The sequence below is a fragment of the Salvia hispanica genome, chromosome 3 (genome assembly GCF_029641045.1).
Source record: "Salvia hispanica isolate PSC_SH4W2 chromosome 3, Shi_PSC_v1, whole genome shotgun sequence".
Classification (NCBI taxonomy): Eukaryota; Viridiplantae; Streptophyta; class Magnoliopsida; order Lamiales; family Lamiaceae; genus Salvia; species Salvia hispanica.
This window is the reverse complement of record NC_142694.1, coordinates 1569052-1581269: the sequence shown is the minus strand read 5'-3', so window position 1 is coordinate 1581269 and position 12218 is coordinate 1569052. Positions and strand designations below refer to the sequence as shown.

The 12218-nt window shown below is 35.0% G+C and overlaps 1 protein-coding gene across 1 annotated transcript; it reads left to right on the top strand.

Moving 5' to 3' along the window:
• Nucleotides 1-8144: 8144 nt before the first annotated feature.
• LOC125216787 (uncharacterized) lies at nucleotides 8145-11561 on the top strand. The gene is made up of 2 exons (XM_048118554.2): nucleotides 8145-10898; nucleotides 10979-11561. Exons 1-2 carry the CDS (start codon nucleotides 8258-8260, stop codon nucleotides 11386-11388), a joined length of 3051 nt encoding a protein of 1016 aa, XP_047974511.2. The 5' UTR covers nucleotides 8145-8257; the 3' UTR covers nucleotides 11389-11561.
• The last annotated feature ends 657 nt before the right edge of the window (nucleotides 11562-12218 follow it).

Below are 12218 nucleotides of genomic sequence, written 5' to 3'. Positions count from 1 at the left end.
TCCAAAGCTTGTTCAACTTTTAACGTATTTAAACATGCTTCTTACATACTCTAGACGAATCAAGTTGGTGGATATTTGATTTCAATAACTTAACCATATTCCATCCTATAATAAACAAAATTGAATTCATCTATGATATGGTATCCACTTAAGGCAAATCATTGTCGAGAAGAAATCATGATTTCCACAGCATCCCATGAGATCAAACACAAAAAAACAAGAAAAAGTAGTTTTGGTTGATGGAAATATGAGTTCAACTGACTCAATAAGTCACTCCAATATTTCTTTTGTTTATTGTATGGAGATTCACAATCTTTATTTATTTTTTCTTAAATCCGTACAAAATGTGTCATTTTCTGTAATGACCCATAAAAGAAAATTGAAAAAAATATTGGTGTGGCTTAGAGTTAATCCTCTTTGGATGTTAGGCTAAAAATAACTAAGAAGGTACTAAAGAAATGCTAAAGCAAGAAATAAAACAAAATTGTAAAAAAAAAAAATCAATGAAAAACAACAAACGAAAAATTTGTTAGCAATCCAAACAAACCAAAACTACAAAAGAAATCAAAGAAAAACAACAAAAACAAAACCTTTCACCAATCCAATTTAACCTTAGGACTCTCTTGATAATGGTTTTTAATTTTCATTTTCTAATCAAGTGTATTATTAGTTGGGATACTTAGAAGTTATTAATTCAATATAATTTGTGACAAAGCTCACACTAGCTAAAGAGTGCAAGAATTTCATTAGCTTTAGTGAAATAGAAAATTAGAAACCATCTTTAGGGAGAATAGTATATGTATAGTGACTTATGGAATTCTTATCCAAACTTGATTAAATTTAATTAACTAGATTGCCCAACTAATTATAATAGTGCTAGCTTAGTAGTAGTATCTTTTTAATCTAAAATTCTTTCTTGATTTCCATAAAGTGAGAATTACATGTATGATTAAAAAACTTTGGAAGCCGCCCCATCATTATCTTTGATTGTTCTCTCTAAGCTAGTGTTTGGCCAATAATATTTTTCTAATCATTCCTTTGTTTTTATTACCCATTTAAATTAGTGTTTGACAAACAATTTTTCATGGGCTTCCCTCATTTTTCCACTTCAATGCCCTCGCTCCCTTTAGTTATAAAAAAGGTTCCTTGCACTTAAACAAAGAACAAATTATTTGACTTCGTAGGCTCCCTTATTAAGATGGAAATATATATTATGGCAAATGAAAAAAGTACTACTATTATTATATTCGTCCACCAACTGTCATTTCAAATGCACATATTTTTATGGAACGAAGATAATATTAACATCATGGTCAAATTCTAGTATGTTCTGCAATTTTAAAAATTAATCAGAAAAACCATGAAGTTTGGATCTGCTAGCAATTATCTCACACGAGAAACTTCAGTGATATTGTATTTATATAATCAGTTAATTAATGCCGCGAACTCATAAATAAAACAACATCGCATTTTCGGCTAAATTTTAAAGTTGCAGGACATACCAAAATTTGAGTAAACTTCATCATTTTTCCGACAAATGCAAATGTGTGATCTTTATTATTATTTTGCTTTTCCTATCCAATCTCTTTGAAGCTGTCGACCTTTGTTTATTTCCCTATGTACTAAGCAAAATCATTCTCCCATATTATAAGTACCATTATCAAGTCCTTCCAAATCTCTCACCCCTCTCTCTCTCTCTCTCCCACACACACAAACACATCTTGTTGTTATTCTTCTTGGCTATTTTCAGGTGGAAGAGATGTCGGAGACGACGACGACGACGTCAGGGCGGTTTCGCAGGCATTGCTTAAGAGAGAGAAAAGTATGCAACATGTTACATGAGAATCAATTGTCTCCAAGGGGTTGAGTTTTCTTGAAATATGATAGAGAGAAAAATGCAACCTCTAGGCAAGTCTGCTTCTTGGCTGAAATTTACAGTTTTTTTGCCTTTTTGACCTAAGTTTTTCTTTGTTTTTTTTCCCTTTTATTTTCCAATGGCTAGTTGGGATTGGCCAAACATGGTGGGAGAAGAATAAAATCTTTAGTTGTCTGAAGATTCCCTAGCTAGATTGACCATTTCTCAATGTCCTTCTCAACATAAAATCCAATCTTTTTTTCCGTTTTAATTTCAATGAAAGTTTAACTTTGATTAAAGTTTCTTGTTTTTCTGATTAACTTTGTTTGTAGGTTTAAATTCTCCTTGTAATAATCATGTCATCCTTTGGTTTAGATTCATGGATCATTTAATTTGATGTTTTTTTGCTAAAACATTTATCCATTTATTATCTAGTTAAAATGGTGACTTGTTCATGATTCATACTATAAAATAATTAAATATTTATCTTTCAAAGATTTCCGGAATATGAAGATTACGAGACAACGATTTTGGATTAATAATTAATTATTTACAATAGAAAATTATTATTTCCTCAATGTATACAAATAAAAATTTCCAATTCTTAGATGGAAATTTAATCAATCAATTAGTACGATAAGAGAGGAGTTAACTAAATAAAAAGACAATAAAATTTGTTAATTAGGTAAGACGTGATCTCATGATGACAAATTGACAATAATTGATGAGTCATATAAATAATTAATTGCATGACCGAATTTCTTCACTATTGCTAATAGTAATGTGTCTTGTTTAGAAATTTTAATCACCACTAAAAAGGGTTAATTAATTAGGACGCCAACTAATAAAAATCCTTATACATTAATTCGTGGTGTTTAAGAAAGCAATAATGATGAATCACTAACCATCGATCACCTAATATAATTAATAAATACTTAAGTAATTAAATTCTTATTAGCAAATTTATCTCGTTTATAATTAGTAATAAACGTGTTTAGGATATCATCTTGATTTTATTATTTTGGAAATTTTACAAAGTGTAAGAATCGAAATTGTAAATTTTCTATTGGTTTGTGAGTCAGGGTTGAGTCAGCAATAAGATTATTAAATAATTGTATAAGAAAAATATGGATGGATAAATGAACTTTTTAGCTGGCACTTTCAAACAGTAATATCCACTAATCAAATTCAACACCTTGTAATTTTTTGGCCTAATCTTTGCTTTATGTGTTGTCGGTCTTTCTTTTTAGCTACTTGCAGCTGCCACGTGTCACCAGCCAATTCGTGCCAATAAAACCTTTTTCGGAAATTTGTTTATTCACATTATCACAAAAGATCGATAACACTCCCTCCGTTTCCAAAGAATATGAATTTTGGGTTCATTACGGATTTTAATGTATTATTGGTAAAGTAAGAGAAAGATAAATAGAGAAAGTTTTTTCAGGATTGTTAGTGGAGAATGGGTCACACCTCTTTAGAGAGAAGAGAGTTGGGGATGGACGAAAAATAAAATAGTGCATACTCTTTAGGGACGGAATGAGTAAAGCACTATTATTATTATTATTATTATTATTATTATTATTATTATTATTATTATTATTATAAATGAATACATATACTTTAGATGTTGCTATTGAATTCAAACCATGAACTTTTCATGTTGAAACTTCTTGTTGTGATAAATATAGCTTACTACATAAATTAATTGGGCTAGTCCAGACTCAAATGAACATTATTTACATAATAGGCCTATATGTGAGATCAGGCCCAATAGTCTTGTTATTTCAAGCAAAATGATAAAGCATCAAAAAATGGAAGATGAGTACAAATGTTGGAAAAATTAATAAATAGTCTAATAACTATAGACAACCAGTGATTGGAATAATATGTAATCTTGTATAGCTTAAATTATTTTCAGTACCATCAAGTATAATTGAGATTCCCAGATTCCTCTCTATATTTTATTTTATGGCCAACAATCATGCCATAGTGATTGATCTATTGAATGTTTTTAATAATTTAACAAATTACAAGTCTGTGAAATTTAATAGTTTTTGCAAAAGAAACAAAAAGAGGAGAGAAATCCAATTGATATTATAGCAATTATTACCTTAATCACAAACTTAATAGTATATAAACTACTAAAAATGACATAATTACACACTAATTTCTCTAGCTAGCCCAAGTCTTAAGAGATAAATACTAACAAAAAGTATCACTTTTGATAATTAAAAGGTACCCAAAGTCCATTAAAATGAAAAAAAAAATTTAAAAAATATTATAATAAAGTGGCATTATATTAATTAAACCCACCTCTAATGATGAAATATGAAATGTGATTACTTGATACGTTTAAGCATGTGGACACCTCATTTAGACTCATAAGCAGATCTTTCTTTACATCATAAAAATTTTATTCTATGCTATCATAATTTTTATACAATGATCATAAAGGTGGAACTTTTTTTTTAACTTCTTTTAGAATTTAGCTTTGGTTAATAGTATATAAATTAATTAGGAATATTCTTAGACATGCCAATATATAATCATAGGTGTTGACAAAAACAATAATGTTGATCGCACTGTAAATACAATATTACCCTCATTGGCTTCCATTCGTTATCATTATTACTATTATTATGAAAATTATGATGACTACATTTTACAAAAAATGTCTATATCCCAAATTATCAATTTTGTGAAAAAATATTAGTACTATGATTTAAGATTTTGAAGAGGGGTACATATGTAAAATCATTTAACTAGAGAAGAAGGTGATGGTGTAGCTTCAATTCACATGGTGTCCAGCCCTTTTTCGACTTTTAGTGTTTGTTTATTTATTACTAGCAACTTATATCAATAAATTAAATTTTGTACTGTTTTCCTAATTTTAAATTCATGCAAAGATACAACGTTACAGATGGGGTGCATGTTATTTTCCAAGTGATATTATTGAAATAGGATGGGGGCGGGGTCCACACCCCTCATTAATCATTGATATGGTTTTACTTTTTATTTTATTTTAAATAAAAATCGAGCAAAGTCTATTTCGACTGGTTAAATTATATTGATCACAATTTTTAATATTCATATTTGTATTTAGGAGTTGTCAATTTCAGAGTCGTTGTTCTATCAAATTGGCCAACGTGTGCATGGAAATTGAAAGATTGTGACACTCAAAATAATGTCCAATGTTGAAAGATTGTGACTATGGAAGTGGGATTGATTAATATTCTACTAGTATTTATTATAAATACTAGAATATTCTACTGTTATAGTAGCATTTATATATTTAAAACCCAACATTTAATTTGAAATAAGAGATGTAACAATATTTGCAACAAATTAATTAGAGGCTTATTGATTAGAAAACTTTGGGTATTTTTGGGTTAGTTGCACCTTTCAAAATTTGAATAATAAATCACTATGATTTTTAAAAAATGTTTTAATTTTCTACGATAATTTTTTCTAATAAATGGAGTATCATGCTAGATTAGCACACATACAACTTTTTAGAAATGTGGGTGAATATTGATAAAGTGTACTAATGTGACGACCTGAATAATTAAACAATGTCGTTTTTAGCCTAAAAAACTAAAAAGTTAAATAAAACAAATTTATTAAATTACGAAGCACGAGTCAAATTATAAATAATTCGTTTTTCGCGATTTTATAGAAAATTAACTTTCTCATCTTGTCATTTTTCTTTGATGAGGGGTTTAACTTTGGGCATCTTGACACCTTATAAACTCATTATTTATCCATTCGAATATTTAAATTAAAACCAAAAAAAAATCATATGTTCTTTTTTCTAGAGAGATGAAAAGAATAACATTGACAGCTCCACTTAATGAAAAACCCTTGACATCCCACATGATAGTAGTTCATACATGAACAGTTTTCTCTTGACAACCACAAAACAAGAAACATTATCTTTCACAGTTTTGAAATAAAAATAAATAATTATTTGTACTTTATGTGCGATTAAGATTCTGAATATTCATTAATCTTGTTTGAGTTGACCTAATTAGGCAATAATATTCAATTAGCAGCACTGTCACTTCATTAAACACATTCCTTCCATGTTTTAATGTCGGAAGAAATGTGCAATAGTCCAAATGGTTACAGTCATTTGCAGCAAGATTAATAGCTGGTTAGAATCCCAAGACCTCACGAACTCAATTAAACTAATCCAATCACTACTTAATCATTAGATTTATAGTTACTAATTCCAAACAAAGAAAATCCACACACATGCAAAAAGGGTCCCATCTCTTTTTCCTTTTTTTTTCTTAATTTAAAAAAAAAATGAACCAAGAGAAATACTCCCTCCGTCCCGAATTAGGAGTCACTTATTGTTATGGCTCGGGTTTTAAGAAAGAGTGGAAGTGTGTAATAAATGAAGTGAGATGGTGGAGTGTGTAATAAATGAAGTGAGTTGGTTGAAAGTGGGTCCCTTTTTGACTTTTTGGCGTATGTTAAGTTTTTTATTTTTGTTTTGGTTTATTTTTATGTAGATAATGATATTTTGATGTAATTTTGATGAATAATGGGGTAAAATTGTATGACCAAATATGAAAAATTCTAAATGTGACTCTTAAACTGGGATAGACTTTTATGGCAAAAAGTGACTCTTAATCTGGGACGGAGGGAATGGAAGACTATTATTCATGGTTGTTTTAAGTGTGTTGCTTGTTTTATCAGTGGTTTGAGCATTTTGTGTTGCAATTATCGAAAACAAACGATCAAATCTAATGAGAAGAAGTTGAATTAGGCAATGCCACAAAAACAAAAACAACCAATACCAAAAAAATAGAAGGGTCACATTTTTTTTCCTACAATGTGTTTTTAATTATATATAATTATTTTAAGAATTAAGGCCAAAATTGGTCCTGAACATATGCTCATTTTATGATTTTGGTCCTGAACTTTATCTTTTGAATTTTTTGGTCCTGTACATTTTAAATCGGACCACAATTAGTCCTACACTAACAATTCCGTCAATTTTTAAACGGGTTTAACCTGATTTTGACCGATTTTTAAACGGTTTTAACCCGCATGGGACTGTTAAAACCATCAAAATCGGGTTAAAACTGTTTAAAAATTGACGAAATTGATAGTGTAGGACCAATTGTGATCCGATTTGAAATGTACAGGACCAAAAAATTCAAAAGATAAAGTTTAAGACCAAAATCATAAAATGGGCATATGTTCAGAACCATTTTTGACCTTTACTCTTATTTTAATTTAGCATACTTTGTTAGGAAATTCGATTTTAGCATTTCCTAATCTATTTTTTTTGTGTCCACTCAACACCAAGCTAATACAAATTGAATTTGAAATCATACACGACATACTCGACCTACTAGTGGGACATTTAGTTTTTTTTTTCTTTCTTTTTATTAATTAATGAGTTAAAATCAGTACAACATTATTCACTATCCATTTAAACGAATCTCGTTTATATTCAACATCCACCCTCTCAATCGCATTTAAAGCGATATTTTTTTGGAATGTCTTATTTAAGTGACACATTTAACAAAAATGATAGTCTCTCTAATTTATTATACGTTACATAGGTGTGATCCAATGCTAACTTTCTTAAATCGCTAATTCTGTTGACTCATCAATATATGGTATTAAAAATGTCAATACGATGACATTGAATTGTTAACATAAACTTAGTTGATATTTTAATACACTATGTTGACATTGATATTTAAAACGTCGACACAGTATATTAAAATATCAACACAAATCTATATAAACATTTTAGCGTGATCGTGTTGATATTTTTAATACACTCCTCTATAATTTTTAATAAATTTAAAATATATAAAACCATATATCGAATAAGAAATGTAATGATCCTATTGGCACAATGAGATACTCCATCCGTCCGCGAATAGGTGTCCCGTTTTCTATTTTAATCCGTCTGCGAATAAGAGTTTCGGTTCACCTTTCACTAACTCATTCCACTCACATTTCATTTAAAACTAATATATATAAGTGAGACCTCTTTTTCATTAACTTTTTTTCACCCACTTTTCTTAACATTTCTTAAAACTCTGCCGCTAAAAAATGAGACTCTTAACGGGGAACAAGGGAGTAAACTGAAGGAGTAAATCATGTGAGACAGATTCGACCTCGTAGATTAGCTTTGACACTTTGATCACCCAACTTGATCAATTAATTAGGCCACTCTAAAAAAGCACAAGGGCCCCACACTCTACATAATAATTGTACTACTAACTAACTGATTAACCAATCATTGATTCACCTTTGCTCATATACACATCTCCCTGTCCATCATCACCACCACCACCCTTCTTGCAAGAACCTATAATGGTGCAAGAAAACTGAAAAAACCAAACCTTAATCAAATCAAAAAACAAAAAAAAAATGAGGCCTCACCTCCTCTTCCCCTTCCTCCTCTACTGTTCCATTGCTTTCCATTCTGCTCTCTCCATCAATCAGCTCTCATCTCTTTTACAAATCAAATCCAATCTCATTGATCCACTCAACAATCTGCAAAACTGGCAAGAAAACTCCACAGGTTCAGACATATCCACCTCCCCACATTGCCGTTGGGCCGGCATCCTCTGCAGCCGAGACGGCCTCGTGGTGAGGCTGGACTTGTCCAGCATGAACCTCAGTGGCATCATCTCTGATCACATTCAAGATTTGAGCAGCCTTGTGGAGCTCAATCTCTCGAATAACTCGTTTTCGAGTGAGCTCCCGAGGGTTTTAGCCAATCTCACCTCACTCAAAAGCATTGATCTGAGCCAGAACAGCTTTGTTGGGAGGTTCCCTTCTGGGCTTGGGGCCTTCCCTGGGCTGGAGATGGTTAACGCGTCGAGCAACAATTTCGAAGGGCGGATCCCGGATGATCTAGGCAATGCATCTTCTCTGGAGAGTTTGGATTTCAGGGGGAGTTTCTTTGAAGGCTTGATTCCTTCATCTTTCAAGGATTTGAAGAGGCTGAGGTTTTTAGGCCTTTCGGGGAATAACTTGACCGGGAGGATCCCGGTCGAGTTAGGCCAGATGGAGTCGTTGGAGACGATGATCATCGGGTACAATGAGTTTGAGGGTGGGATTCCTAAGGAGTTTGGGGATTTGAGGAATCTTGAGTATCTTGATTTGGCTGTGGGGACTTTGGGAGGTGAGATTCCTAAGGAGTTGGGGAAGTTGAAGAGGCTGACAACTGTTTACTTGTATCAGAATAGGTTTGAAGGGAGGATTCCTTCTGAGATTGGGGGGTTGGATTCTTTGGTGTTTCTTGATTTGTCAGATAATATGTTTTCAGGTGAGATTCCCTATGAGGTGGCAGGGCTTGGGAATCTCAAGCTGCTGAATCTCATGTGTAATAACTTGAGTGGCTTGATTCCTCCCAAGATTGGTGAGCTGAGGAATCTTGAGGTTCTTGAGCTGTGGAGGAACTCTTTGGAGGGATCTCTGCCTTTGAATCTTGGGAGAGATTCCCCCTTGCAATGGCTTGATGTTTCATCAAACAATTTGTCTGGTGAGATTCCACCTAGCTTGTGTGAGCTGGGGAATCTCACTAAGCTTATTCTGTTTAACAACTCCTTCTCGGGTCCGATCCCCGCGAGCTTGGCTAGCTGCTCGTCTCTCGTCCGTGTGAGGATTCACAACAATCGCCTCTCGGGAGCCATCCCTTTGGGCTTCGGGACGCTGCCTCGGCTGCAGAGGCTGGAGGTGGCCACCAACAATTTGAGCGGTGAAATCCCTCAAGATTTTGCTCTTTCTACATCCCTCTCCTTTGTGGATGTCTCGAGGAATCGCCTTGATTTGTCGTTGCCCTCGAGCATTCTCTCCGTTGGCACTCTCCAGACGTTCATGGCGGCCTCGAACAGATTGGTGGGAGAGATCCCTGATGAGTTCCAGGACTGCCCTTCTCTGTCGGTTCTTGATCTGTCGTGCAACCGTTTCTCCGGGGTGATTCCGAAGGGCGTTGCCTCGTGTCGAAAGCTGGTGACTTTGAACCTCAGAAGCAATGAGTTGAGTGGAGAAATCCCAAGGGCTATTGCCACAATGCCAACACTCTCAGTTCTTGATTTATCCAACAACTCTCTGGTTGGGAGGATACCTCAGGACTTTGGCAGCTCACCGGCCCTTGAAACGCTTAATGTCTCGTACAACAAGCTCGTGGGGCCCGTCCCGAGCAACGGGATCTTGATGACGATCAATCCGGACGATCTGGCAGGGAATGCCGGTTTGTGTGGTGCAATACTCCCACCTTGCTCACAGGGCTCAATTAGGCCACCTGGGCATGGTAAGGCTCATGTGAAGCACATTGTGGTTGGATTTTCCGTCGGGATCGCTGCGATTTTCGCTGCGGGGATCCTCGTTTTCGCGGTGAGGCAGGTGTACAGGAAGTGGTACCTATGCAGCAGCAGCTCATTCACAGATTTGTTCAAGAAAAGCAGCTCAGAATGGCCTTGGAGGCTTGTGGCATTTCAGAGGCTGCATTTCACAAGTGCGGAGATCTTGTCTTGCATAAAGGAGTCGAACGTGGTGGGCGTGGGCGGGACGGGGATCGTGTACAAGGCCGAGACGCAGAGGCCTCACACTGCCATAGCAGTGAAGAAGCTGTGGAGATCAGAAGCAAGTGATGTGGAGAGTGGAGATGACCTCTTTGCTGAGGTGAATATCTTAGGAAAGTTGAGGCATAGGAACATCGTTAGATTGCTCGGGTATCTCCACAACGAGGCGGATGTGATGATGCTGTACGAGTACATGCCTAACGGGAGCCTTGGGGCTGCGTTACACGGGAAGGAAGCCGGTAGGGTGTTGGTGGATTGGGTTTCTAGGTACAATGTTGCTCTTGGTGTAGCGCAGGGACTTGCGTATCTTCACCACGACTGCCACCCTCCGATCATCCACAGAGACGTGAAGTCGAACAATATCCTGCTAGACTCTGATTTCGAGGCAAGGATTGCTGATTTTGGCCTTGCAAGGACAATGCTGCACAAGAATGAGACTGTTTCCATGGTGGCTGGATCATATGGCTACATTGCACCGGGTAATTCCCCTCCCTTCGTCTCTAAAAAGCCCGTTTCTTGATGTAAAACGCGCGTTTCTGATCTGTTTTCATTCGTGTAGAGTATGGTTACACACTCAAGGTTGATGAGAAGAGTGACATATACAGCTATGGAGTAGTGCTGCTCGAGCTCTTGACCGGGAGGGCTCCTTTGGACCCTTCGTTTGGGGAGTCGATCGACATTGTCGAATGGGTGAGACGGAAAGTGAAGAGTAAGGCGAAATCCGAGGCTGCGTTGGATCCGGACATTGCAGGGCAGTGTAGGCATGTGCAAGAGGAGATGATTCTTGTGCTAAAGATTGCACTTTTGTGCACTGCTAAGCTGCCCAAGGAGAGGCCCTCGATGAGGGACGTTGTGACGATGCTCGGGGAGGCGAAGCCGAGGAGGAAGAGCATATGCCAGAGGTGGGGATATGGTGAGAGCAAGGAGAAAATGATATTTGCACATTCACCAGTTATAGGGCTATTGTAGTTGAGAGATTGAACTTCTTGAGTTTGTTTTGGATGCTTTTGAAGTTTGGTTGGTTAAATTTGTGTTGATAGAATTGTAAAGTATATTTTTTTTTATGTTGTTTTCACCCTTTTTGTGGTTGTGGCAATAAAGGGAAAGAAGCATAGTGTCTATACAATATAGATTTCTTCTTTGATTTTGTGTTGCTTAACTATTTTGTGTGCTTGGTTATGTAACTTACAAAAAATTGAAAATTACTACATATGTCTCAAAAATTTTGACACAGTGTACTATTTCGATCCGTCCCTGAAAATTTGACACACTTCACCTTTTACCATTTTTGGTAGTGGACCCCATAGACCACATCCCATCAACTTTTTCAACTCATTTTCTATTACATTTCTTAAAACTTGTGTCGGATTAAAGTGTGACAAAATTTGGGGGATGTCGGATTAAAGTTTGACAAATTTTGGGGGACGGAGGTAGTGTAATTTTGTATTCTAATTTCAAATGTCATGGCCCAATATTCAATGAAAAGTTGTAATGTAACGATAATTATTTCTTAATTAAAATGTGGGAAGCAGACTTTTGCGTAAATGCTCTACTATGTAGAGTTATTGAATAGGAACGGCGTCCAGAATTAACTCCAATTATTTGTGAATAAATAGTCATTACTACCAAAAATAGAAAAAATATTGATTTTTATGATTATCCAAAATGGATAGAGTATTTTTTGTAGAAAAATCCTTCAATATTTGGACGCCTTTAAACAAACAATACTCCATATAGTAGTAAGTAGCAGGAGTATATTCTAACCAAACATATTATTAATAGGGCATAGTAAAATTAGA

Coding starts and splice junctions, on each gene's coding strand:
- LOC125216787 (XM_048118554.2), top strand. CDS start 8,258: ATGAGGCCTCACCTCCTCTTCCCCTTCCTCCTCTACTGTTCCATTGCT. Junction 10,899..10,978: donor ATATGGCTACATTGCACCGG/GTAATTCCCCTC, acceptor TCATTCGTGTAG/AGTATGGTTACACACTCAAG.